The sequence below is a fragment of the Antedon bifida genome, chromosome 6 (genome assembly GCF_963402885.1).
Source record: "Antedon bifida chromosome 6, ecAntBifi1.1, whole genome shotgun sequence".
In the NCBI taxonomy this organism is placed as follows: domain Eukaryota; kingdom Metazoa; phylum Echinodermata; class Crinoidea; order Comatulida; family Antedonidae; genus Antedon; species Antedon bifida.
The window spans coordinates 4346801-4371970 of NC_136231.1; the positions used below are offsets into that span (position 1 = coordinate 4346801).

Sequence of the window (25170 nt, forward strand, 5' to 3'; positions counted from 1 at the left end):
AAATACAGAGTATCTATGTTTAAGCATAGATTCATATATATTGCATTATTAAAGCTGTATGTTGTACACACATGTCGTCCATTAGTCTTCCGTCATTCAGAACTTATTTCCGAACTCCGGAAAATCGTCATTGACGTTGTCTCCATGGTGATTGTAATCGGCTTTCCTTTCATATGTAAATATCAAGGTTTTCCCTGAAGTCAGCATAAACAGTATCCAATGAAACCGCTCAGATATGACGTCAGAATCTATATTTGTTTTTTAAGCTTGACAACGTCGTAAACACAAGAAATCGTCAGACAACGGCTGCGTGTGATCTCGTAGTGTCAGGGTACACTTCTAGTGCTTACATTTCACGATGTTTGGCTGGAAGGAGGTACTGTCTCTGGTTCCGAAAGAACACCCGTTATGGAACCATTATGCATACTTCGCTTTTTTCCTTGAATTTCTATTCTTGGTTAACTTCAATCAACCAGACTCAACCCTCCTGTCATCAGCATACGCAATACAGAGTGACGTATGGTTTGACGTTGATCGAGTGGATGGTCTGAACATCAGGTTCCTTTGCTACGGTACCGCTGCGGCCCTGCTGTCACCATTACGGTGCTAGGGGTTGGTACGTGCTCTGTGAACCGCTTTCTTGCTCATGGTTGTCAACATGTTATACTTCTGTCTGCTTGACACTACTAGTTTGAAAGTGGTTACAGAGAAAGTCATCCAATCGGGAAGATTTCAAGAGATAGGTAAAAACTAAGAATAGAAATTCGAGGATTTTTAGCAAAATGCATACTTTCCATAACTGGTGTTCCTTTGGACTTGAAGACAGTACTTTCGTCCAGTGACTTAATCATCACGATAGAAATGCAACTAAGTTCCGTAGACCCATTAGCATCATGTCACGCAGAAAATTGATAACTGGTCAGCTAGTTTCAATTCCCAAATTTGCATTGGACCAGTTAGAACCAGAACAAGGCCATATCATGGCCATATACAGTACATGGCTGCAGTCGCGTGCTCAAGTTAGTATTTAACAACCCGACCGACATTAGTGAGCTGTAGAGACTAAACATCCGATTTTAGTTCACAATACAAAAGGCAAAAGTTCATTATGATTTTTCTATATCATGATAATTACACTAAAATTACAATTATGCAAGATCACCATTACATTCAGACATTATTAGTAGCTCAGACAGGGCTAGACTGCACTGCATATACCCAACACTGTATGCGACATTTTTATCACTGAGATTTGTTCCCAAAAAAATATGAAATGAGGACGTTACTAAATTTAAATAAACTGAATAGGCCATTTTGCAGTTTTTAATAAAGTTATTCACTTCCATAGATCACAGAAACGAACAAAAGTAATGATTTCACAAATTGATTATTACAATTAACCAAAAACCTATTGTCTGACAGGCTGCCGACAATATTATTATTTTTTTCCCGATCGAAATCTTTGGATGTGAAATTAAAATGGCATATTCAACGAAAACATTTTGAAAGCTCTATCTAGTGGCTGTTACACATTTTTATATATTATTTGGAATATTTTTTTGTTTATCCCAAAAAGTCGGGATAAATTAGATTTAGCGGGAGATGGTGATACTGTGAGGTAATCGGTTAGCGCGTTCGGCTGTTAACCGAAAGGTTGGTGGTTCAAACCCACCCAGCGACGATATGGCTTTACTCAATTTCTATTTTATTTTTTATATAAATTTCACAAATTCCAAACAATAAAATATTCTAACCAATATGTCTCTGTGGCGCAATCGGTTAGCGCGTTCGGCTGTTAACCGAAAGGTTGGTGGTTCAAGCCCACCCAGGGACGATATGGTTTTACTCAATTTCTATTTTATTTTTTATATAAATTTCACAAATTCCTAACAATAAAATATTCTAACCAATATGTCTCTGTGGCGCAATCGGTTAGCGCGTTCGGCTGTTAACCGAAAGGTGGGTGGTTCAAGCCCACCCAGGGACGATATGGTTTTACTCAATTTCTATTTTATTTTTTTATATAAATTTCACAAATTTCAAACAATAAAATATTTTATTCAATGTGTCTCTGTGGCGCAATCGGTTAGCGCGTTCGGCTGTTAACCGAAAGGTTGTGGTTCAAGCCCACCCAGGGACGATATGGTTTTACTCAATTTCTATTTTATTTTTTATATAAATTTCACAAATTCCGAACAATAAAATATTCTAACCAATATGTCTCTGTGGCGCAATCGGTTAGCGCGTTCGGCTGTTAACCGAAAGGTTGGTGGTTCAAGCCCACCCAGGGACGATATGGTTTTACTCAATTTCTATTTTATTTTTTATATAAATTTCACAAATTCCTAACCGTAAAATATTCTAACCAATATGTCTCTGTGGCGCAACCGGTTAGCGCGTTCGGCTGTTAACCGAAAGGTTGGTGGTTCAAGCCCACCCAGGGACGATATGGTTTTACTCAAATTCTATTTTATTTTTTATATAAATTTCACAAATTCCTAACAATAAAATATTCTAACCAATATGTCTCTGTGGCGCAATCGGTTAGCGTGTTCGGCTGTTAACCGAAAGGTTTGTGGTTCAAGCCCACCCAGGGACGATATGGTTTTACTCAATTTATATTTTATATAAATTTCACAAATTCCAAACAGTAAAACATTCTAACCAATTATATGTCTCTGTGGCGCAATTGGTTAGCGCGTTCGGCTGTTAACCGAAAGGTTGGTGGTTCAAGCCCACCCAGGGACGATATGGTTTTACTCAATTTCTATTTTATTTTTTATATAAATTTCACAAATTCCAAACAATAAAATATTCTAACCAATATGTCTCTGTGGCGCATTCGGTTAGCGCGTTCGGCTGTTAACCGAAAGGTTGGTGGTTCAAGCCCACTCAGGGACGATATGGTTTTACTCAATTTCTATATAATTTTTTTATGTAAATTTCACAAATTCCAAACAATAAAATATTCTAACCAATATGTCTCTGTGGCGCAATCGGTTAGCGCGTTCGGCTGTTAACCGAAAGGTTGGTGGTTCAAGCCCACCCAGGGACGATATGGTTTTACTCAATTTCTATTTTATTTTTTATATAAATTTCACAAATTCCAAACAATAAAATATTCTAACCAATATGTCTCTGTGGCGCATTCGGTTAGCGCGTTCGGCTGTTAACCGAAAGGTTGGTGGTTCAAGCCCACCCAGGGACGATATGGTTTTACTCAAATTCTATTTTATTTTTTATATAAATTTCACAAATTCCTAACAATAAAATATTCTAACCAATATGTCTCTGTGGCGCAATCGGTTAGCGTGTTCGGCTGTTAACCGAAAGGTTGGTGGTTCAAGCCCACCCAGGGACGATATGGTTTTACTCAATTTAGGCTATATTTTATATTTTATATAAATTTCACAAATTCTAAACAGTAAAACATTCTAACCAATTATATGTCTCTGTGGCGCAATTGGTTAGCGCGTTCGGCTGTTAACCGAAAGGTTGGTGGTTCAAGCCCACCCAGGGACGATATAGTTTTACTCAATTTCTATTTTATTTTTTATATAAATTTCACAAATTCCAAACAATAAAATATTCTAACCAATATGTCTCTGTGGCGCAATCGGTTAGAGCGTTCGACTGTTAACTGACAGGCTGGTGGTTCAAGCCCACCCAGGGACGATATGGTTTTATGTATTACGTAATTTTTCATTACGTCATAAATATCCTATTAACCTTGCTAAAACCAAAATGACCAGTTAGCTCAGTCGCCTGTGCGTCGTGTGAACAACACGTATGTCGTGGGTTCGATTCCCACGCTGGTCGGTGGAATAGAGTTAAAGGTATGCGACCAACTATGTTTGGGGTTCACATAATTATACGTCCCCCTTTCCACCACACACCATGAGGCGACAACATCAATGCATCTGGTGATGTGCTGGAAACGACCCCCAAATGCTGTGGCAGGGCCTTAGTGCTGGGACAGGGAGAGCACACTTTAACATCTTTATTTTTGTTCGCCACCTGTATTATTATCTCTTAAATTGTATGTTTAGCGCGTTCAATTTTAATTAATTTTATTTGTTTCGTGTTTGGAAGAGAATTTATATCTCACCGTAGTTTGGTATGCCATGCGTTGTTATGCAAATGAGTTTGTACACTTGCAGTGGGGAAGATGGTATTGTTAGTCATTCGTGGTCAACACGCTAAAACACGTTAAATTTTGATTTTGTTAATCTTTTACATTAGAATATTATTATTCACATTACTATATACATTACTGTTGCTATCCGTTTCATGCAGGATATGTAGGCCTATTGTATGCATAAAACGTTTATGGTAGTTGTGTGGCCGCACCGTCCCAGAATAAACATGTTTTAAACAGTTTGTTTTATATGGGGTTAATGGGGACTGATGAGATAAATATAGAACATTTTGTAAAGAAGGACTCCCGCGATTCAAGAGGTTTTCTTTTGTATAACGTTTCCTTGACGTGAATGCATTTTGCGCTTCATACACCTTTTGAAAACACATCAATTATTTAAGATACATATAATATTATAATTTCCAAATTGACGTTTCTTGTAGTGTATACCAATGGGGTGAAGATCAGTTTTCGCAATTAACCCTTGACTGACGGCAAAGGTTATAACTATAACGTTCATACGTGGCGTTCTTATTATTGTCTGATTGCATAACAATGGATCATCGGTATTCAGTGGGCTGTCTATTTGCCAACGTCGGCAAGTTTAAGTATCCAATGAAACAGCTTACCTATGACGTAAGAGTTTATTCTTACATTTAGTCGGACCTATATAAACATTAGAAATCAGTGCAATCGTCAGACAACGGCTGCGTGTGATCTCGTAGTGTCAGGGTACACTTCTAGTGCTTACATTATTTTCACGATGTTTGCCTGGAAGGAGGTACTGTCTCTGGTTCCACAAGAACACCCGTTATGGAACCATTATGCATACTTCGCTTTTTTCCTTGAATTTCTATTCTTGGTTAACTTCAATCAACCAGACTCAACCCTCCTGTCATCAGCATACGCAATACAGAGTGACGTATGGTTTGACGTTGATCGAGTGGATGGTCTGAACATCAGGTTCCTTTGCTACGGTACCGCTGCGGCCCTGCTGTCACCATTACGGTGCTAGGGGTTGGTACGTGCTCTGTGAACCGCTTTCTTGCTCATGGTTGTCAACATGTTATACTTCTGTCTGCTTGACACTACCAGTTTGAAAGTGGTTACAGAGAAAGTCATCCAATCGTGAATATTTCAAGAGATAGGTAAAAACTAAGAATAGAAATTCGAGGATTTTTAGCAAAATGCATACTTTCCATAACTGGTGTTCCTTTGGACTTGAAGACAGTACTTTCGTCCAGTGACTTAATCATCACGATAGAAATGCAACTAAGTTCCGTAGAGCCATTAGCATCATGCCACGAAGATGCAATTGAAAAGTTAGAAACTTGAAAATTGACAACTGGTCAGCTAGTTTCAATTCCCAAATTTGCATTGGACCAGTTAGAACCAGAACAAGGCCATATACAGTACATGGCTGCAGTCGCGTGCTCAAGTTAGTATTTAACAACCCGACGACCGACATTAGTGAGCTGTAGAGACTAAAAATCCGTTTAGTTCACAATACAAAAGGCAAAAGTTCATTATGATTTTTCTATATTATGATAATTACACTAAAATTACAATTATGCAAGATCACCATTACATTCAGACATTATTAGTAGCTCAGACAGGGCTAGACTGCACTGCATATACCCAACACTGTATGCGACATTTTTATCACTGAGATTTGTTCCCAAAAAAATATGAAATGAGGACGTTAATAAATTTAAATAAACTGAATAGGCCATTTTGCAGTTTTTAATAAAGTTATTCACTTCCATAGATCACAGAAACGAACAAAAGTAATGATTTCACATTATTGATTATTACAATTAACCAAAAACCTATTGTCTGACAGGCTGCCGACAATTTTATTATTTTTTTTCCGATCGAAATCTTTGGATGCGAAATTAAAATGGCATATTCAACGAAAACATTTCTATTTTATTTTTTATATAGGCCTAAATTTGACAAATTCCAAACAATAAAATATTATAAAAAATATGTCTCTGTGGCGCAATCGGTTAGCGCGTTCGGCTGTTAACCGAAAGGTTGGTGGTTCAAGCCCACCCAGGGACGATGTTGTTTTACTCAATTTCTATTTTATTTTTTATATAAATTTCACAAATTCCAAACAATAAAATATTCTAAACCAATATGTCTCTATGACGCAATCGGTTAGCGCGTTCGGCTGTTAACCGAAAGGTTGGTGGTTCAAGCCCACCCAGGGACGATATGGTTTTAATCAATTTCTAAGTTTATTTTTTTATATAAATTTCACAAATTCCAAACAATAAAACATTCTACCCAATATGTCTCTGTGGCGCAATCGGTTAGCGCGTTCGGCTGTTAACCGAAAGGTTGGTGGTTCAAGCCCACCCAGGGACGATATGATTTTACTCAATTTCTATTTTATTTTTTATATAAATTTCACAAATTTCAAACAATAAAACAGTCTGGCCAATATGTCTCTGTGGCGCAATCGGTTAGCGCGTTCGGCTGTTAACCGAAAGGTTGGTGGTTCAAGCCCACCCAGGGACGATATGGTTTTACTCAATTTCTATTTTATTTTTTATATAAATTTCACAAATTCTAAACAGTAAAACCTTCTAACCAATATGTCTCTGTGGCGCAATTGGTTAGCGCGTTCGGCTGTTAACCGAAAGGTTGGTGGTTCAAGCCCACCCAGAGACGATCTGGTTTTAGTCAATTTCTATTTTATTTTTTATATAAATTTCACAAATTCCAAACAATAAAACATTCTAACCAATATGTCTCTGTGGCGCAATCGATTAGCGCGTTCGGCTGTTAACCGAAAGGTTGGTTCAAGCCCACCCAGGGACGATATGGTTTTAATCAATTTCTAAGTTTATTTTTTTATATAAATTTCACAAATTCCAAACAATAAAACATTCTACCCAATATGTCTCTGTGGCGCAATCGGTTAGCGCGTTCGGCTGTTAACCGAAAGGTTGGTGGTTCAAGCCCACCCAGGGACGATATGATTTTACTCAATTTCTATTTTATTTTTTATATAAATTTCACAAATTCCAAACAATAAAACAGTCTGGCCAATATGTCTCTGTGGCGCAATCGGTTAGCGCGTTCGGCTGTTAACCGAAAGGTTGGTGGTTCAAGCCCACCCAGGGACGATATGGTTTTACTCAATTTCTATTTTATTTTTTATATAAATTTCACAAATTCTAAACAGTAAAACCTTCTAACCAATATGTCTCTGTGGCGCAATTGGTTAGCGCGTTCGGCTGTTAACCGAAAGGTTGGTGGTTCAAGCCCACCCAGAGACGATATGGTTTTAGTCAATTTCTATTTTATTTTTTATATAAATTTGACAAATTCCAAACAATTAAATATTCTAACCAATATGTCTCTGTGGCGCAATCGGTTAGCGCGTTCGGCTGTTAACCGAAAGGTTGGGGGTTCAAGCCCACCCAGGGACGATATTGTTTTACTCAATTTCTATTTTATTTTTTATATAAATTTCAAAAATTCCAAACAATAAAATATTCTAACCAATATGTCTCTGGCGCAATCGGTTAGCGCGTTCGGCTGTTAACCGAAAGGTTGGTGGTTCAAGCCCACCCAGGGACGATATGGTTTTACTCAATTTCTATTTTTTATATAAATTTCACAAATTCCAAACAATAAAATATTCTAACCAATATGTCTCTGTGACGCAATCGGTTAGAGCGTTCGACTGTTAACCGAAAGGTTGGTGGTTCAGACAAATTTTGATTTTGTTAATCTTTTACATTAGAATATTATTATTCACTTTAATTTCAGTAAAATGATAAAAATGATCACCTATAATTCGTCAAAGTGACGAATTAAATTCTAGTTCACATTACTACTGTATATACATTACTGTTGCTATCCGTTTCATGCAGGATATGTAGGTTTTCTTTTGTATAACGTTTCATTGACGTGAATGCATTTTGCGCTTCATACACCTTTTGAAAACCCATCAATTATTTAAGATACATATAATATTATAATTTCCAAATTGACGTTTCTTGTAATGTATACCATTGGGGTGAAGATCAGTTTTCGCAATTAACCCTTGACTGAAGGCAAAGGGTATAACTATAACGTTCATACGTGGCGTTCTCATTGTTGTCTGAATTGCATAACAATGGATCATCGGTATTCAGTGGGCTGTCTATTTGCCAACGTCAGTAAGTTTAAGTATCCAATGAAACAGCTTACGTATGACGTAAGATTTTATTCTTGTATTTTGTCGGACCTATATAAACATTAACAATCACTGCAATTGTCAGACAACGGCTGCGTGTGATCTCGTAGTGTCAGGGTACACTTCTAGTGCTTACATTTCACGATGTTTGCCTGGAAGGAGGTACTGTCTCTGGTTCCACAAGAACACCCGTTATGGAACCATTATGCATACTTCGCTTTTTTCCTTGAATTTCTATTCTTGGTTAACTTCAATCAACCAGACTCAACCCTCCTGTCATCAGCATACGCAATACAGAGTGACGTATGGTTTGACGTTGATCGAGTGGATGGTCTGAACATCAGGTTCCTTTGCTACGGTACCGCTGCGGCCCTGCTGTCACCATTACGGTGCTAGGGGTTGGTACGTGCTCTGTGAACCGCTTTCTTGCTCATGGTTGTCAGCATGTTATACTTCTGTCTGCTTGACACTACCAGTTTGAAAGTGGTTACAGAGAAAGTCATCCAATCGTGAATATTTCAAGAGATAGGTAAAAACTAAGAATAGAAATTCGAGGATTTTTAGCAAAATGCATACTTTCCATAACTGGTGTTCCTTTGGACTTGAAGACAGTACTTTCGTCTAGAGACTTAATCTGATCATGATAGAAATGCAACTACGTTCCGTAGACCCATTAGCATCATGTCACGCAGATGCAATTGAAAAGTTTGAAAATTGACTACTTAACTTTATGGTAGGCAACTAGTTCCTTCATGCACACATAAGGTGCCGAGGTATTGTCCCCCAAAAACATGAAAAATGAAGATTAATTAAATCAGACTTTGAATAGGTTAATTTGTAGTTTTAATTGAATTACTTCCTTAGAAAAAAACCGAAAAAAAAATGTTTTCACTTATAAAATAACATAATAAATGGTTAAATTTAACAAAAAATCCATTAGCTGGCAGCCAATTTGACAATTCTTTGCTTAAAATTGTTTAATACATTTTTTTTAGATCCAATTTTTGGTCAAAGTGGATAACAATTATGCGACATTAAAATGGCATATTCAACAAAAAAAAGTAAAAAATCATTTTTCAGGGGGGACAATACATCTTTAAGAAATTATAATCCCGAAGTTAGACCGTTTCCACTATGCAAATCTAGTGTTGATTAATGGATATACGTATGAATACTTTTTGTGACATGCAAAATGCGCAATCACAACTCAAGAATGTTTGATTCTTACGAATATATTCGCTAATGGAAAACTGGCTTAAAGATACACCTTTTAAGGCCACCAACCTAAGAAAACCATAGTTCCGCCACTGCTGTAACAGTAAAGCTTGGTTCCCACTATGACGCAACGAAAGGACGTAAACGTGCTCAAGCGTGCTGACCAATGAAAAGCGAATAAATCCATCGCTTGTGATTGGTCAAATCCCTTGCGTTGCGTTACGTCTTTAGTGGTAACCAAGCATAATATAATAATAGACAGGTGGTACAATACTGAATGTGGTTACATTTATTCGACAAAGTTATGACATTTACACAATTTTATGGATGTTCAAATGATCTTACTAATGACTCGCAGAACAAAACATGCTATAGCTGAAGCTAAATGTTTTCAAATTTATATTTTATTAGCACATTTGATTGAAGTTGAACTACCATGTCTACACATTTTAACATCCCTACCCCTAAAAGAGTATGTATGTATTGTTTAGAATGAATAAATATTACAGTCAATATTTCTAATTAGTACCAATAAGCTGAATAGATGGCAATCTGTTGACTTTTCAGGACAGAATTCTCAAAATAAACTGTACAACAAAGTCTTACAATAAATGTTTGGGAGTAGAGTTGTTACTGTAATGATCAAATCTGGACATCCAGACAGGATTCAAAAGGACTTGACTAAAATTCATAAAGACAATTACAATCACAACAATGATGGCATTCAGGTTCAGGGTCAAAAAATAAATCTATTTTACATATTTGTACAATTTGCATAATTTTTTTTTACAAGCTAACATATTTACATATTGGAGGCTTTCACAAAATATTAGTTAACCCCTATGAATCATGATCTTTCCAAATAACTTAAGCATAAATCTTGGCATGGTACTAAATCCTACCAAATAACTTAAGCACAATTCTTGGCTTGGTACTAAATCCTACCAAATAACTTAAGCACAATTCTTGGCTTGGTACTAAATCCTACCAAATAACTTAAGCACAATTCTTGGCTCGATACTTCTCATATCAGACGTCCTTAAGAAATTCCCTCCCTGTCTGAAAGAATACTTGACTTTGTGGAACTTAAACATCATCATTTTTGTAGCACACCATGGCATCAACTTTGTGTACTGATGTTGTAAACGAACGTAGCCTTACTTCCTGGGAGTTGATAATCATTCGAGGTCCAGACTCTTCCCAAGTTTCTGGCGTTTCTTGGTCCTTGTCCGTATAAATCAACAGATCAAACACACCTTAGGAGAGCAAGATCATTGAAATCTTAAGCCCTGTCTACACTATAAAACTTTACGTGTCAAAAAATGTGATGTGCACATATATGGACATAATGATGTCATATTACTACCATATTTGGGCACATCACACTTTTTTTGTCAAACTAGTTTGATAGTGTAGACATAGCTTTAAGACGATTTAAAAAAAAAATATAAGCATGTTTGATAAATCTGACACCAGGTCATCAGGTTCAGAGGCACCAACGCCCCCACCCCGCTTTATTGCAAAATCCTAGATACGTCACTGAGAGGAATTGATTGCCCAATAAACATCTTTTGATAGAATGTTACATTGTATTTAACTTTTATTTGGTACTTACATCCAGATTCTAAAAGTGGCAAAAATGTAACTGTTGCAGTTATTTGTCGTACAACATCTCGGATACCACGATTAATTTCTTCAAGAGATTTCTCCTTAGGCTTACTGTAATAAATAAAAATGCTAATTAATGCAATGTTTAATCACCGTTTTCTTTCAAGTAAGTACAGAATTCAATCTACCTGTATTAATTATAGCCCTGCCATGGGTATAAATTGATTAACTGTTCATTGTTGTCAGGAGACAACCATTTAATTTACACTGAAAATAAGTAGTGTGTCTGAAATTTAACGTAGTATGCATTGTTTAATTTATACAAAATTGGTGTTACCTTTCACTATTCATTTCCTTGTCACATTGGATGTCAAACTGCCAGCGTTCAAGAACTTCATTGTTATCGGTACTTGTAACAACTAATACCAATTTTTGAACAGTCTTTTGAGTTAACCATTCTAAAGTAATACAATTAGTTTTATAATATTCAGAAATTAATGGATGGTGCTACAAATTAGGTAGAAATTCCCTCTCGAATTCAACTGTTGGTGAAGCTACCAGAGAGTGTAAAGCTCTGTCTACGTACACTATCAAACTAGTTTTGACTAACAAAGTGTGATGTGCCCAAATATGGTAGTGATATGACATCATCATGCCCATGGGTTTTTTTGTCACATAAAGTTTGACAGTGTAGACAGAGCTCAATGATTGGTTGGGAAAATATATTAGTCTGATTAAGGGATGATACTTAACCCAGTAAACCTACCTTTCAACTGAGTAACAATATTATTAAGATAGTTCTTCAATTCCTCGTCTGTAGTAGTCCACATGGTGAGATTGTACTTGCTTGAGCGGCTGAAGGACTCCGACGGATAGATACCACGTTGATACAGAATACTGTTGATTCCATAATCTATTTAGTATTAACAATACCTTGCCTTGTTACACAGCAGAAGATCAGAATCAGTTAAGTTTTGATTGGTCAAATTACTTTTGGGTTGCAATTGGCACTTGCAAATACAAGTTAAATCATTCATAATATAAAATCCGCCTATCATTTATAGCCAAGCCTCTATATTACTGTATATAGCATTATTCTAGCTCTAGGTTAGAATGGTATGAATGAATGAACTGGCACGGCAAGAGGGACGAAACGACCAACTAAACAAGGCAAGGCTAGAGGCCTACTAGCCTACTCACTGTACTAACTGGGCTATAGGCATATGGTCATGTCCTAGCCTAAAAATAGTTAACTACCATCAATTTTTAATAAAAATACATGTTATTACAAAAGAATTCCGCAACAATTTCACTGGAGCCTTTCAGTGTGATCTTGCTTTTTGCAGCTTGTTTAGTTGTCATTTTCGTAGAAGTTATATTTGCCGCACGAAAATCAGAACGTGTTGATGAATTGAAATGATTGGTTGTTGTGTCACAACAATAGAGGGCGCTACCTTAAACAAAATTTTAAAGAAGAACAACAATTCTTTTTTTTTAATTTGTTTATTAATTTATAATTTGTTGATCTATACATGGCCTCCGTAATCTATAAGAAAATAAATAAGTCCAAATAAAATATTGGTGCGTTTCCGAAAACTCTCTGTTATTTGTTTTCAATGTAGAAAAGTAATTGAAAGAAATGTTTACTCATACAAGACTTATTACAAGATGTTAGTACTGTATCAGTTATTTTTGTACAGTATTTTTAGGATTTTAATTGACCTAATTTATTTTAATGATATTCATAATTTTATTTCATAATTTGATATACTGTATTGATAATAGGATTTAGGCTATATTATTTTGTATGTATTTTTTTATTCTGAAAGTAATATAATAAATTTCCATTTTAAGTGGACCAATCAATTTCTTGAATCTAGACTCTTCAATAATATAAGTTTTTAATTTAAAGATATAGGCCTAGGCCTATTGTCCCCCTGAAAAAACAATTTTGTAAACATTTTATTGTTGAATATGTAATTCTAATGCAAAAAAATGATTTACCTGAAAAAACTATAATTTAAACCAACAAATAGTCAAATTGTCTGTCAAGCAATGACTTTTTGGTTAAATTTAACTGTTTATTTTGTTTTTTTATAAGTGAAATCGTCTTTTTTCTATGGAATTGAGTAACTTCATTAAAACTCCAAAATGGCCTATTAAAAGTCTGAAATCTTTATTTTTCATGATTTTTGGGGGATAATATATCATTAGCGTAAAATTTCCATCAGCATACAATATAAATATGAATTTAATAATATTATTTTTAAAAGTATAACAACATACACGTACACTGTGCACAGGATTTTCGATTGTTACATAATCATTTTAAATTCAAAAGTAATACATGGTAGCTATAATCGGACATACCATAAGAAAAGATAGCCTCTCCTCGTTCGTGACAAAAGGTCGTTCAACTTCAACAAATCATAATGTTATCTGATAGTGCCTACTATTGGGTCGTAGACGTACTAGGCCTAAAATATCTTTAAAATTCTATTGTGTTCTTAATGTAATTACAAAGTAGGCCTCTTATTTATCAATTAATATGGCACTCAAAGTTTGTATTAGTGTAGATTCAGAATCATATAATTTGTTTCATATAATTTCAAATCATTTAAAATGCCATTTTTTCGGGCGGCAACCTATGCAGCTCTATTTCTAAACATTGTCTTTGCTCAGCCCCAACCATGAAGATTCTTATACGTGTTAAAAAAAATAATGGATGTCATTTCCGAGAACCTTGCAGCTCTATTTTAAACAGTTTAGTATGCCGTGCGTTGTTATGCAAATGAGTTTGTGCAGGTGTATTATGGGGAAGATGGTATGTTAGTCATTCGCGGTCAACACGCCACACTGTTAAACTTTGATGTTGTTAATCTGTACATTAGAAGATTGTTCAAATCATGTAAATAAAACATTTTGCGGGCGGGAACCTAGCAGCTCCTCTCTTTTAGTTTGCAAAAGTAATCTCGAAAAGAACTCCATGTGGAAAAGAAGCCCACCCAAGATTACTAAAAATGGAGGAGCACATGGTCTTCTTTTCGAAGTTTCATAGTAGGCCTAGTATATTTAATGGAAAAATAATGCCATACAACTTTGTTTCTGATTTTTAAAAAAAGGTCCACTTGTTTAGGCCTGAAATTTACAACCCTCAAAATAAAAGAAAAACATATTTATTATTTTCCATTAAAAAAAAAATCCGTAGATGTTCGAACTCAATCAATCTAGAGCTGAGATTTCTATTTTATTTTTTATATAAATTTCACAAATTCCAAATAATAAAGCATTCTAACTAATATGTCTCTGTGGCGCAATCGGTTAGCGCGTTCGGCTGTTAACCGAAAGGTTGGTGGTTCAAGCCCACCCAGGGACGATATGGTTTTACTCAATTTCTATTTTATTTTTTATATAAATTTCACAAATTCCAAATAATAAAGCATTCTAACTAATATGTCTCTGTGGCGCAATCGGTTAGCGCGTTCGGCTGTTAACCGAAAGGTTGGTGGTTCAAGCCCACCCAGGGACGATATGGTTTTACTCAATTTCTATTTTATTTTTATATAAATTTCACAAATTCCAAATAATAAAGCATTCTAACCAATATGTCTCTGTGGCGCAATCGGTTAGCGCGTTCGGCTGTTAACCGAAAGGTTGGTGGTTCAAGCCCACCCAGGGACGATATGGTTTTAATCAATTTCTATTCATTTTTATATTTATATTCTATTTATAAATATACATATTAACCTTGTTAAAACCAAAATGATCAGTTAGCTCAGTCGCCTGAGCGTCGTGTTGACAACACGTATGTCGTGGGTTCGATTCCCATGCTGGTCGGTGGAATAGAGTTAAAGGTATGCGACCAACTGTGTTTGGGGTTCACAGAATTATACGTCCCCCTTTCCACCACACATCATGAGGCGACAACATCAATGCATCTGGTGATGTGCTGGAAACGACCCCAAAAGGCTGTGGCAGCGCCTTAGTGCTGAGGCAGGGAGAGCACATTTAACATCTTTTTTTTATTCAATTTTTTTTTTCCAACCTGTTTTCGATGTCGTATATGCTTGGTAAACTGGAGATCATCAATTCATTTTTAGTTTTTAATCATGGAGGAAACATCCATGGTTTGATGAACAATAACAAGTATGTGATAATAAAGTAAAGTGAAAGTGAGCCCTCTGTATTTACTACAAGCAGACTAGACTATTAGCACACTTAGACGCAGCAACTGTCATGCTGTACTGCTACTTGCTAAGCAACGTGAAGCTGGTTCTTAAATTGTAATGGTATATTAAATAGTCATGATAAATTAGAAATGGAGATTAGTAAGTACTCCATTTTGTTTAAAATTGTTCATTTCATAGTTTGATTGTATAGGAGAGAGAGATCGTGTTTGTATGTATTATTGTATTTACAATATTTATCTATTGTAAAGTAAGTACTCACTTATCCGGGTACTTCTTTCCCACTTGGGGAAAATCCAATGTATAATACAGTAATATCTGTATAATATCGTTTGCTATAGTACTATAGTATAGTCTGTTACCACAGCAAAATCCTGTGGCTAACTGATTTCCCAAACATATGATCAGCCGGAAGGTTCACTTTCCACCCCCGGTATAAACCCTGTTGATCACTTAATGGTCGCCCGCAATTCCCTCGCTATAGGTAAGTGAAAGTCCCACTAATGTTATCTTTTCGCCACGAAGCAACAAACCGCATCCATCAGAGTGCGGTTATAGCGCTCGACCTGTCCATTGGCGGACGGCGGATAACTGGTCATCTGGGTTTTATGGATTTGAAGAACCTTACAGAGAGACCCCAAAACGACCAAAAAAATTACCCACTAAGGCCCATGGCATTCACCTCTGCAGTGTGTGAAGGTAACAGACTAATTTTTACCCACTTGTTCCACCATCATCAGGATCTGAACATCACCAGCATTCGGTGATGTCCAGCAATGGTCCCAGGAAATCGATGTGGACCTGCTCCATTGGCGCTCCCTGCGTGGACCTCTGGTAACGGAGACCTGCCCTTAGTGTAGTCTTGTTGTTTTTGCAGATCTCACGGGCACGGATGTAGCGCTCCACCTCTCTCCCCATCCCATATTAAAAAAACTTAGCTCGGAGTTTAGTGCGGGACGTTCCCTGATGCTGCAGAGCCACACCCTGCAATTCCCGTGGCAAAATTAGCTGCTGCCCCTAAATCAAGATCCTTAGCTGGAAATTGTTCAAGCTCTTTACGGAATACCCAAGTCCACAAACCCCTTCTCATTAGGGTCCGGTCCTATCTGCCGGCTTTGTGAAATAGGGACCACGTCATCTGCATCCTCCCATAACCGGACCCACCGTCCAGTGTGATGCATTGCATATCTCTGGTGGGTCAACTCCCTGCTCAAAGTAGGCAACCAATTTGGCCTGACAGGATAGGGCATCCGCATTCCCCTGGAGTACCCCCTTACAATGTTCCAGGACGTGATTATAGAGGCTAAGTTCCTCTATCCAATGAACCAATTGCCCTTGGGGGTTTTTGAAAGATAATAACCAGACCAGACTGCTATGGTCTGTTCTAACCCTGAATGGTCTACCCAAGAGTGGCGAAAATGGCGTTTTATATATACCACCACCAGCAATTGTTTGCTGGTCATACAGTAATTGCGTGCTGCTCCGCCTTGAAACAGGTGCTACCATACTTCTCCAGCCCCCCCTCCCCCAATTGCATTTGTATTAGCTCTCCCCTAATGCCAGGTCTACGAATCCACATCTAAAATGAATTCGTCCCTGGTGTGACATTGCCTAAATGGTCATCAAAATGTCATCCCATAACTACAATGTCGTCCAGAAACATAAGAACCGTGTCCCCTCAGCACTAAACCCATAGACAGTGAAAAAGAGGCCGGGCAATTGGACAGCCCGAACGGCATTTTTATAAACTGAAATAGCCCGTACTTAGTAATGAACTCCATTTTCCTCCTATCCCTTTCCCCCATATTAATTTTCCAGTACCCCCATATGGCATCTGATTTGGAGGGTTTCCATGAAATGTCCACCCCTACGACGGACACTGACCCCCCTTGAGGGTGCATAATTACCTTCCCAATCAGTGGCATTCCCCACAAACTCTCTCTGTTTCGTTGTTACAAACCTTCCCGTAAGATTTGCCACGTAAACCTGGGTCCCACCCCGATAAATGGTTGCTGGAATTAAATAATTAATGAATTTTATACAGCAACGTATATACCCCACCAAAAACGGAGGGAGCACCCTGCATTTGCCAACCGTCACCCAGGCAACCTTACGACTAACCTCCCCCACCTTTTTCTGAAGCGAAAGTGTACTCGTTCCCACAGCAACATATCGTCATTAATCGGTGCCACATACATAAATTCAGTGTACACTACGTGGGCCTGGTCTACACTCGACTAACCAGACCACGGCCTCTCCCTCATCCTCTGGTGGACGGGAGTGGAAGAAGGCGGGTTGGGTTGTGCAATCGGCCTAGTCGAGACCGTTGAGGACCTTGCCTGGGGTGGCGGGGACGCTGATTTTTTCCCCACTTAATCTCATAGAGAAACTGGAGGCTGTTAAATTTTTCGTACTTTCTTAGCACATTGGACAGAGTAGCACAGTTTTCGAAAAGTACCAATTTCCCCACCCCCGTATTACGGCACCCAATACAGAACTTCTTTGCTGAATACCTCTGTATCCATTCAGTGGCTCAATCTATGTGAGCTCTATCAAAACCAAACCCCTAGCCTCCCCTATCAGCTCCACCCTCAGATTCCAAATGTTGGACCTGGGTATGAGCACTCAGATCATTTTGACCATCCACCAAGGAAGACACCAAACCCAAAATCCGATGATAATCCGGTGATAACTTAGGGTTAGGGGAAAAATCAAATCTGTTTAGGAATTCAGGCTTCTTACTCAGACCCTTAATTGAACTTATATATGTATAATTATTTTATACCATATTTTGAGTACCCCGTTTCTGTTAGAAGTACTATCTTGAGTGATCATGTTAAAATTCATCTTATTTACCCAACCTGCCTTTCGATCCCCTAAAATGGGGACAAGTTATTCCTTCCTTGCTCGAATTAGAATTTGTTATCTTTGGCGATCTTGTAGCCTCTACTTTCACAGTCTCTTTTTGTTTTTTTATTGACTTGTTTCAACGACAAGCACCCTGTACTCTCCTTTAATTTTTGCTAAATTATCTTTCTAAACCTGGCTGTCCTGTTTGTTCCCTTTTTTATTTTTTAGCATATCTATTTAACGTGACGCATACAATACAGAAAGGATAGTTTGGAATATTAAAGCTAAAAAGAAAAGAAATTGTCCAAAAAAAGCACCAAAAAAACCCATTAATTAAAGGTGATAAATCCCAGACCGACTGGGAAATACATGTGTTAGATTTTAAAACATGGTGTTAGACATGTGTTCTATATGAGATGAATTCAACCAATCAATTGTGGTATGAAAAGACCAATATACTTGGCATTGATCACAATCATATGGCAGGCTTCAATGCATTCTGGCTAGGTTTATTGCAGCCTCGTTGCCAATTCACAAAACATTGTAATTCCAACTGACATGTCGGATTTTTTAGTTCTCTCCTAATATTTAATATCAGACATATGTTGATTGGATTCTGATATCAGTACATGTTGCATGTAAGTATAACCTATAAAATAATTTAAAGTATTAAGGATAATTTATATGTTATTTAATGATTTGCTGATCAATAAAATAGAGTTATTTTATGTAAATGTTTATTTATAGATATTGATGGATTTATACAACTGTGATAATATTATAAATTCCTGAATATGAAATTCTATCGTAATATTTCTTGCTATCTTGGACATTGTGAATAGGATATTTGGAAATTATTATAGGCCTATTCTTTTATTGTTATTATTATTTATACAGTTATTGTAATACTTATAGCTAATAGCTAGTATAGTATTGATAAAGTTAGACATATGGATGTATTTATCAATACAAAAATATGTTTAAATTGGCAGCTAAGAAAATAGGTTCATAATATATATATCATGTTTATTTTGTTATTACGTTTATACACATTTATTAATTGTTAATAATTGTCAAGAAATCATGCCTTATGTTAAAAATTAAATTACTTAATAATTTTGTTTTTATCAGTTTTAAGAATATGCAAATTTTCAAATTTCATTGGTATATTTTTATTCCAATTACTGAGAACCAATGAAGGGGATCAATACCCTTATATTTTGTATCTTCCGGAATTATGATATATAGTTTCATTGAGGTGTACTTTGAGCATGACAAAGCACTTATAACTTTTCAGCAGTTGCCCAAACATAATTGTTAAGTTATTTTAGTGAAATATATATAATGTTGAGTAATGCATAGTAAAGAGAAATTAAAGCGAGTTTTGAGTAGGTCTATTCATAATAGAGGTACACAAAGGTAGGTTAATAGAGTTGGATACAATCAACTCGGAACTATTATATATTATAATACTATTAATATTAAAAATAATTATTATTTTGCATAAGTTAATACTAATAGTGAATAGTGACCTTCAAAGATGGTCAGTTGGTCAGTAATAATACAAATTATCAGAATAAATTATTGTATTTATTTATTTTAAATTATTTATTCAATTTTCTGCCATAAACAAAACAAAGAAAAAACAAATATAAAAGGCAAGGAAAGACCAAACAGGTGCTAAACACCTATGCTAGTTGGCAACCCAGAACAGAGCACAGAAATAAACAAAACAAAAATTACATTCTACAAGAAAGCCACCAACTACACACATTTATTATTGTATTGTACATATTATTTACATATTAAGTGGCAGATTATTATCTGTCCATATTTACCAGTTTATGGTATATATTTACACATATATAGTGTAATTGTATTGTTCAAGACTACTTGTTTATCTGGGCTAGGCCTACATATTGATTAGTTTTCAAACAAAGCTGGTTGACAAAATTAATTTCCTATAAAATATGGAAATTGAACAATTCCTTTATGAATATCATTATTGTTTCATTTATATTAAGGAGTATTAATTGTTGAATTTATAAAAAGTAGCAAAAAAATGCATCATCAGTATCGTTATTGCTATTTTTCCTCATGTTTTCATCACGAAAGAGTGATCATTTTGATCTTCCCTGATTTTCTCAGTCTTTCCACCATCAATTGAATGATTGTGGTATTAATTATTCAATCATCTTTGTATGTAAAAGTCATTAGCGAAATTATTTTACTAATGGATTTGTATGTCAGGTTGTATTGTAGCTACCACTTAGATGAATGAATTATGATGTGTTTAATGTTGATTATACATTATGTAATGACTTTAACCATGATGTTGAAAGAACAATGTGAAGGGCAGTCAATGTACAACACATGTTGCTAATGACATGTTTCTAATGACATGATGTGGACAGGCCTGTTTCTGCTGCTTTAAAATAACCAGTTAAAGTCGGTGTGAATAAATGAAGTCCATTTTCTTGGGAGCAGAAACAGGACAAATTTGTGGTAACCGGTTAAAAGGTAGCGCAAAATAACCGGTAAAAAACACCCATTCAATTCGATGTTAGAACGCCATTTAACCGGTTATCGCTGGGCAACTTTTAGCTGCAACACAAAATAATGGTTATTTGATTGACAGCTGCTGACCCCGAGTCAACTACACGACAGTAACGTTTGAATTAACCGCCAGAACCAATTGCATTTTGAGTAATTCTAACGATTTACCACCCATTGATTTAACCGGTTATTTCGAGCAGAAACGCGGTCTTGTTATTTTTAATCCATTTTAAAATAAACGGTTAATTTACGTTATTTAGCAGAAACAGACCCAATGGTATAATCTTAGTTTTTAACTTACAACACTGCTCATTCAAATTATTAGTTACATTAACATCTCTATAGGGTATACCAAACCGGAACTTCTGGTCCACCAAACATTGCAGGCTCATACATTCGCCTATACACACACCATAGTTAGTAGCCATAGAGTAGAACTAAGTTCAATGTTTACTATATACATAACAAAAATAACCAAAAACAAACATAAACTGTTAAGTCATCAAGAACATGTGTTAACAAGATGTCTGACAATAGACTAGTGAACTTTGTTTAACTTTCAAAGTACAAACCTAATGACAAAGTGATTTGTTTAATTGTCAGAAATGAAATCTAGACATGCCTATCCCAATAATATAAAGCAAATATTGTTTATTTGCAATAATTACAAGTAATTTTTTTTTTAAATTTTAATTTTTAATCTGTTCGTGTACTTATATGGTATGGTATCGAAATAAATCAAATAAAAATAAGTAACCACTTTCATATACTTTGTATGTTTTGTCATTGTGTTACAGTACATAGTAACCATGGTAAATAAGCACATCAACTTTCATGAAGGCCTACTTTGTATGTCACTCTGTTACATAGTTACCATTGTAAACAACCATTGTCATTTATTATTAGTCATGCTTTTGAAAAAGATCAACAAAGCCACATTTGTCAGAGACTATAAGTATAAAAAAGATAATACAGGAGTTTTACCTTTTCAGGCAAATTCTAAAATCAATAAAGATTTTTAAATGAACCCATCCAGAAAGCATTCTGAAACTGTTTGTGATGACTCCTGGAACCTATCCAGGGTTCTGTCCCTAATGTCCTATCTATAACCATTTTGTAACTACTAGTAGGGCTACCTCAACATACACAGTATTAAAGTGTCCGTATCCGTTTAGTTTTTATGTAATTGTATAGTTTTAATACTAAATAATTTGAATATATAAATCTCTTGAACAAGCACTGCTGTCAATTACATTACCAAAATCATAGTTTTCACTAGATACTGTTTATGATAAGCATGTAAATAATTGAGAACAATCTTTTTTATTTATGTGATGTTTTTTTTATTTTGTAGGTGAACAGGTGTAGCAAGGATGACACAAGAGGAGCAGCAACATGCATCACCCTCCTCTGCTCCATCATCAGTAGTCGTTCAAAGACGTAAACAGCAGAAAGACATATTTGGGGTACAACTTGATGTAAGTTACTAGTTCATCAAGCCCTTAACCAGGGGAAGGGGGTGAGTTTAAGGTTCAAACACCCTCTCTCCCTTCCCCTTTTTTTTTCCCACTGAAGTGCTCTTTTCAAACTAGAGACCAGTAGTAAGTAATACTATGATAAAGACCTACTAGCCCAGCTTGTGATGATTTTTTTCTCCCTTTGTGGAAATCAAACTATCCCCTGTTAAAATCCTGGCTACAGACTTGAGCAATGTTCTCATGGTTTTTAGAAATTAACAAATATAAAAATATATGGTGACGTATTATAATAATATAATATGTGGTTAAAATATTTCAACCCTTACGTTTGTTTCGTTTGTCTCATCTTCTATACTATAATTATTATTATTATATCAAAATTTATAAAGCGTCAATTCAAAGACTGAGGTACAAAATCAAAGGCGTTATTCATGTTAGTGGTCGAAAAAATAAGTTTTGAGCAATTTTTAAAATAAGGCAACAGAAGAGCAGTGTTTGTGCGGGGAGTGAATTCCAGAGTGTGGGTGCTGCAAAAAAAAAATTAGATAAATAAATAATAAATAGCAGAGGTATTTGCTGTCTATTGCATTTAACACAATAAAACATTTTTAAAGCAAATGCCAATTGACGATCAGTTCATACAATAAGTTAAATTAATTATTTTTGTTCATCTCTTAAGGCAATGTATTGAAATCACCACTATATTTTTACCATCAAATTTCAAGTAAATATTGACATTGAATCCAATCAAAGCAGCAGTTCACATCGAATGATCTATCACACACCTGTTGGGAGAGAGCTCCCTTTCATTGTCATGACATTTCTATTATATTACAGGAATACTGTTAATTATGTTTTCAAATCATGTCAGATGGTCTATTTTAATATCATGAAACCTTTGATCTGTTAGTAGTCAAACGTATATGTCATCACAAATTGTAAAGGCTGGGGCGTATGCATAAATTTGTGGCTTTTACAGCTCATAGCAATGAAAAAACATCTCAAATAAAATTTAGGTGTGCTTTTAAACAAAAATAGAGCAGTAGTAAATACCCGTTCAGCAGAACTTCATCAGTTTATACACAAAAGAAACAAATAGTAGATTTTAGTACTTCTAAAAAAGGACATCGAGGATGGGGTTTGGGACTCAACGGACACCCCTGGGTCTACCAATGGGAGGTTCAATTAAGATATTCTAAATATTAAAAATAACATCATAGCAGAGTGCATTAAATCTGTTACAGATACATCATGTCAAAGAGCTTTCACAGGTAAATCATCATTCTGATGACCTGACAAATGAAAAACCCAAGAAAGAGAGAGAGAGAGGGAGGATTAGGTGCAGGCGAGAGGATGGTAAGGGTAGAAGAACACAGGGGCTGCACATTTCCTGTGTTTTAAAGGGTGTCGATCAATTCAAAAGCTCTGTCTACACTATCAAACTTTATGTGATGTGCTCATATATGGACATGATGATGTCATCACTACCATATTTGGGCTATCACTACCATATTTGGGTACAGAGCAGCAGACTTGTGTTATTAAATCTGAAAGACCAAACAACCAATAGAATAACCAAGTGCCTTTAACATATTTTTTAGGTAACAAGTCGGCTTTTAGATGCAGAAAAGCTGAAGTTGGCAATACTTCAACGAGAAATAAAACAAAAAAGACATCTTGAAGGCACAAAAAAGGTAGTTTTTTTATTTTATATAACAATATCTAATAGCCAGTAAACTAAGTTGTATTTTTATCACATATAAATATTACAGGCTTCCGTAAAATTTCTTCACTCTTTTGTGGGACCAAGATCGCCAAGAGTGTATCACTTTTGTTTGAAATGATTTTATAGACAAAAGGTTGTAATAATATACCAATTTTATAGAAACTAGTCTTTAGTTTTAACAAATTAAAATTTCTATGCTAAATTCAACATCTTATTTGCTTTTGTATTATTTCTTTACTTTTTATTGCAGTCCGGAGAAAATCGATATGAAGAAGTAGGTTTATTGTAGATGAAAAATATTTCGATGTTTACTTTTGTTTTTCTTTTATTCCTAGTATTTTCAAATTTAGTGTTCATGTTTTTGTAGGTTTAGATTTTTTTTATTGCAGTTGGTAGAAAGAAAATATAGAAGAAGAATGTTTTTTTCAATTTCGCTTTTTAGTATTCATTTCATAATAGTTTTTCCTTTTGTTTTTTATTGCAATAAAAAAGAAACTGTGCTTTATTAATATTTATATAATAATATTTTGCTTTAGTTAGAATTTTTAATTCACTGTTTAAAATTGTGACTGAGTTTGATACTGTACATGAAAAATTTGCCTTTTTGGTAAATAATATAGGATTCTTTTAGGAATTCTTGTATTGATGTTATCAACATTTACAATCTCAAGTTTACTCCTACTTGTTTTAATGTTAAATCAAGTACATTCTATTTTGTATGAAGTTGATACTTTTATAATAGATTTATTTTGATTTACGAAACACTATATTGCAATCATCTTCATATAAAACAAATTGAAGTTAAAAATTGGTATACATCATTTGATGTATGAACAGTTGATCATGCCAACAGAGTTTTTCTAAAAAGAGAATAATACAGTTTTAATAATTATTTAAATGTATGTAGTTTATGTGCATGTTCGATACAGTACATAATAGAATTTTCATTTTCAAAACAATTTTCATTGTATAAATTCCAGTCAAATCTCTCAAAATAAACATGAAAAGTAAAAACTGGTAAGAAAGACTTTTTAGCTCAGCGCGAGGGTGTTGTTATAGATATTGTGTTTAAATAATTGTTTTTTCTTTTAAGGAAAAAGAGCTCGAAAGGCAGAAGAATAATTTAGAGTAAGTTGTCAGACCTTTATTATACTTTACTATATCCTTCTAACAAAAAAAAAACAAATTGTTTAATTAGGATATAGGAAATTTAACTC

The 25170-nt window shown here is 35.3% G+C and overlaps 2 protein-coding genes and 24 non-coding genes across 30 annotated transcripts in view; 25 read left to right on the plus strand and 1 right to left on the minus strand.

The window, feature by feature from the left end:
• Positions 1-1760: 1760 nt before the first annotated feature.
• Trnan-guu (transfer RNA asparagine (anticodon GUU)) lies at positions 1761-1834 on the plus strand. Its single transcript has one exon. It is a non-coding gene; the product is annotated as a tRNA-Asn (tRNA).
• Positions 1835-1913: 79 nt separating this feature from the next.
• Trnan-guu (transfer RNA asparagine (anticodon GUU)) lies at positions 1914-1987 on the plus strand. Its single transcript has one exon. It is a non-coding gene; the product is annotated as a tRNA-Asn (tRNA).
• Positions 1988-2067: 80 nt separating this feature from the next.
• Trnan-guu (transfer RNA asparagine (anticodon GUU)) lies at positions 2068-2140 on the plus strand. Its single transcript has one exon. It is a non-coding gene; the product is annotated as a tRNA-Asn (tRNA).
• Positions 2141-2219: 79 nt separating this feature from the next.
• Trnan-guu (transfer RNA asparagine (anticodon GUU)) lies at positions 2220-2293 on the plus strand. Its single transcript has one exon. It is a non-coding gene; the product is annotated as a tRNA-Asn (tRNA).
• Positions 2294-2372: 79 nt separating this feature from the next.
• On the plus strand, positions 2373-2446 carry Trnan-guu (transfer RNA asparagine (anticodon GUU)). The gene has a single exon. It is a non-coding gene; the product is annotated as a tRNA-Asn (tRNA).
• A 79-nt stretch (positions 2447-2525) lies between these two features.
• On the plus strand, positions 2526-2599 carry Trnan-guu (transfer RNA asparagine (anticodon GUU)). Its single transcript has one exon. It is a non-coding gene; the product is annotated as a tRNA-Asn (tRNA).
• Positions 2600-2674: 75 nt separating this feature from the next.
• Positions 2675-2748, plus strand: Trnan-guu (transfer RNA asparagine (anticodon GUU)). The gene has a single exon. It is a non-coding gene; the product is annotated as a tRNA-Asn (tRNA).
• Positions 2749-2827: 79 nt separating this feature from the next.
• Positions 2828-2901, plus strand: Trnan-guu (transfer RNA asparagine (anticodon GUU)). The gene has a single exon. It is a non-coding gene; the product is annotated as a tRNA-Asn (tRNA).
• An 80-nt stretch (positions 2902-2981) lies between these two features.
• On the plus strand, positions 2982-3055 carry Trnan-guu (transfer RNA asparagine (anticodon GUU)). Its single transcript has one exon. It is a non-coding gene; the product is annotated as a tRNA-Asn (tRNA).
• Positions 3056-3134: 79 nt separating this feature from the next.
• Trnan-guu (transfer RNA asparagine (anticodon GUU)) lies at positions 3135-3208 on the plus strand. Its single transcript has one exon. It is a non-coding gene; the product is annotated as a tRNA-Asn (tRNA).
• Positions 3209-3287: 79 nt separating this feature from the next.
• Trnan-guu (transfer RNA asparagine (anticodon GUU)) lies at positions 3288-3361 on the plus strand. Its single transcript has one exon. It is a non-coding gene; the product is annotated as a tRNA-Asn (tRNA).
• An 87-nt stretch (positions 3362-3448) lies between these two features.
• On the plus strand, positions 3449-3522 carry Trnan-guu (transfer RNA asparagine (anticodon GUU)). The gene has a single exon. It is a non-coding gene; the product is annotated as a tRNA-Asn (tRNA).
• Positions 3523-6128: 2606 nt separating this feature from the next.
• Positions 6129-6202, plus strand: Trnan-guu (transfer RNA asparagine (anticodon GUU)). Its single transcript has one exon. It is a non-coding gene; the product is annotated as a tRNA-Asn (tRNA).
• A 235-nt stretch (positions 6203-6437) lies between these two features.
• Trnan-guu (transfer RNA asparagine (anticodon GUU)) lies at positions 6438-6511 on the plus strand. Its single transcript has one exon. It is a non-coding gene; the product is annotated as a tRNA-Asn (tRNA).
• Positions 6512-6590: 79 nt separating this feature from the next.
• On the plus strand, positions 6591-6664 carry Trnan-guu (transfer RNA asparagine (anticodon GUU)). Its single transcript has one exon. It is a non-coding gene; the product is annotated as a tRNA-Asn (tRNA).
• Positions 6665-6743: 79 nt separating this feature from the next.
• Trnan-guu (transfer RNA asparagine (anticodon GUU)) lies at positions 6744-6817 on the plus strand. The gene has a single exon. It is a non-coding gene; the product is annotated as a tRNA-Asn (tRNA).
• A 231-nt stretch (positions 6818-7048) lies between these two features.
• On the plus strand, positions 7049-7122 carry Trnan-guu (transfer RNA asparagine (anticodon GUU)). Its single transcript has one exon. It is a non-coding gene; the product is annotated as a tRNA-Asn (tRNA).
• Positions 7123-7201: 79 nt separating this feature from the next.
• On the plus strand, positions 7202-7275 carry Trnan-guu (transfer RNA asparagine (anticodon GUU)). Its single transcript has one exon. It is a non-coding gene; the product is annotated as a tRNA-Asn (tRNA).
• Positions 7276-7354: 79 nt separating this feature from the next.
• On the plus strand, positions 7355-7428 carry Trnan-guu (transfer RNA asparagine (anticodon GUU)). The gene has a single exon. It is a non-coding gene; the product is annotated as a tRNA-Asn (tRNA).
• A 79-nt stretch (positions 7429-7507) lies between these two features.
• Trnan-guu (transfer RNA asparagine (anticodon GUU)) lies at positions 7508-7581 on the plus strand. Its single transcript has one exon. It is a non-coding gene; the product is annotated as a tRNA-Asn (tRNA).
• Positions 7582-7660: 79 nt separating this feature from the next.
• Trnan-guu (transfer RNA asparagine (anticodon GUU)) lies at positions 7661-7732 on the plus strand. Its single transcript has one exon. It is a non-coding gene; the product is annotated as a tRNA-Asn (tRNA).
• Positions 7733-9814: 2082 nt separating this feature from the next.
• On the minus strand, positions 9815-12605 carry LOC144844320 (mitotic spindle assembly checkpoint protein MAD2A-like). Of its 3 annotated transcripts, none has more exons than XR_013612418.1 (6): positions 12446-12605; positions 11923-12069; positions 11494-11614; positions 11164-11267; positions 10502-10804; positions 9815-10414 (listed from the first exon to the last, which is right to left on the minus strand). XR_013612418.1 is itself a non-coding variant. In XM_078701168.1 (5 exons), the coding sequence occupies exons 1-5, from the start codon at positions 12516-12518 to the stop codon at positions 10635-10637; spliced, it is 615 nt and encodes a 204-aa protein (XP_078557294.1). In that variant the 5' UTR covers positions 12519-12605; the 3' UTR covers positions 9815-10634. The 3 variants fall into 3 exon arrangements, 1 of the variants encoding a protein (XP_078557294.1); XR_013612419.1 differs by having other exon boundaries at positions 10459-10804; XM_078701168.1 differs by having other exon boundaries at positions 9815-10804.
• A 1853-nt stretch (positions 12606-14458) lies between these two features.
• Positions 14459-14532, plus strand: Trnan-guu (transfer RNA asparagine (anticodon GUU)). The gene has a single exon. It is a non-coding gene; the product is annotated as a tRNA-Asn (tRNA).
• A 79-nt stretch (positions 14533-14611) lies between these two features.
• Positions 14612-14685, plus strand: Trnan-guu (transfer RNA asparagine (anticodon GUU)). The gene has a single exon. It is a non-coding gene; the product is annotated as a tRNA-Asn (tRNA).
• Positions 14686-14763: 78 nt separating this feature from the next.
• On the plus strand, positions 14764-14837 carry Trnan-guu (transfer RNA asparagine (anticodon GUU)). The gene has a single exon. It is a non-coding gene; the product is annotated as a tRNA-Asn (tRNA).
• A 576-nt stretch (positions 14838-15413) lies between these two features.
• LOC144844309 (ras-GEF domain-containing family member 1B-like) overlaps positions 15414-25170 on the plus strand; it is an 80012-nt gene continuing 70255 nt past the window's right edge. For 2 of the 3 annotated variants that reach the window (XR_013612414.1, XM_078701153.1), the window contains exons 1-4: positions 15414-15484; positions 22104-22227; positions 23829-23921; positions 25047-25081. Coding sequence is in view for 2 of the 3 variants with exons in the window: in XM_078701153.1 (XP_078557279.1) it covers positions 22123-22227; positions 23829-23921; positions 25047-25081 (233 nt within the window). In the remaining variant the exon portion in view is untranslated. Of the gene's footprint in view, positions 15485-18760; positions 18832-22103; positions 22228-23828; positions 23922-25046; positions 25082-25170 lie in introns of those variants that run through there. The other variant, XM_078701154.1, reaches the window with a different exon arrangement.

Coding starts and splice junctions, on each gene's coding strand:
- LOC144844320 (XM_078701168.1), bottom strand. CDS start 12,518: ATGACAACTAAACAAGCTGCAAAAAGCAAGATCACACTGAAAGGCTCC. Junction 12,070..12,445: donor AATTGTTGCGGAATTCTTTT/GTAATAACATGT, acceptor AATACTAAATAG/ATTATGGAATCAACAGTATT. Junction 10,805..11,163: donor GCCACTTTTAGAATCTGGAT/GTAAGTACCAAA, acceptor TGCTCTCCTAAG/GTGTGTTTGATCTGTTGATT.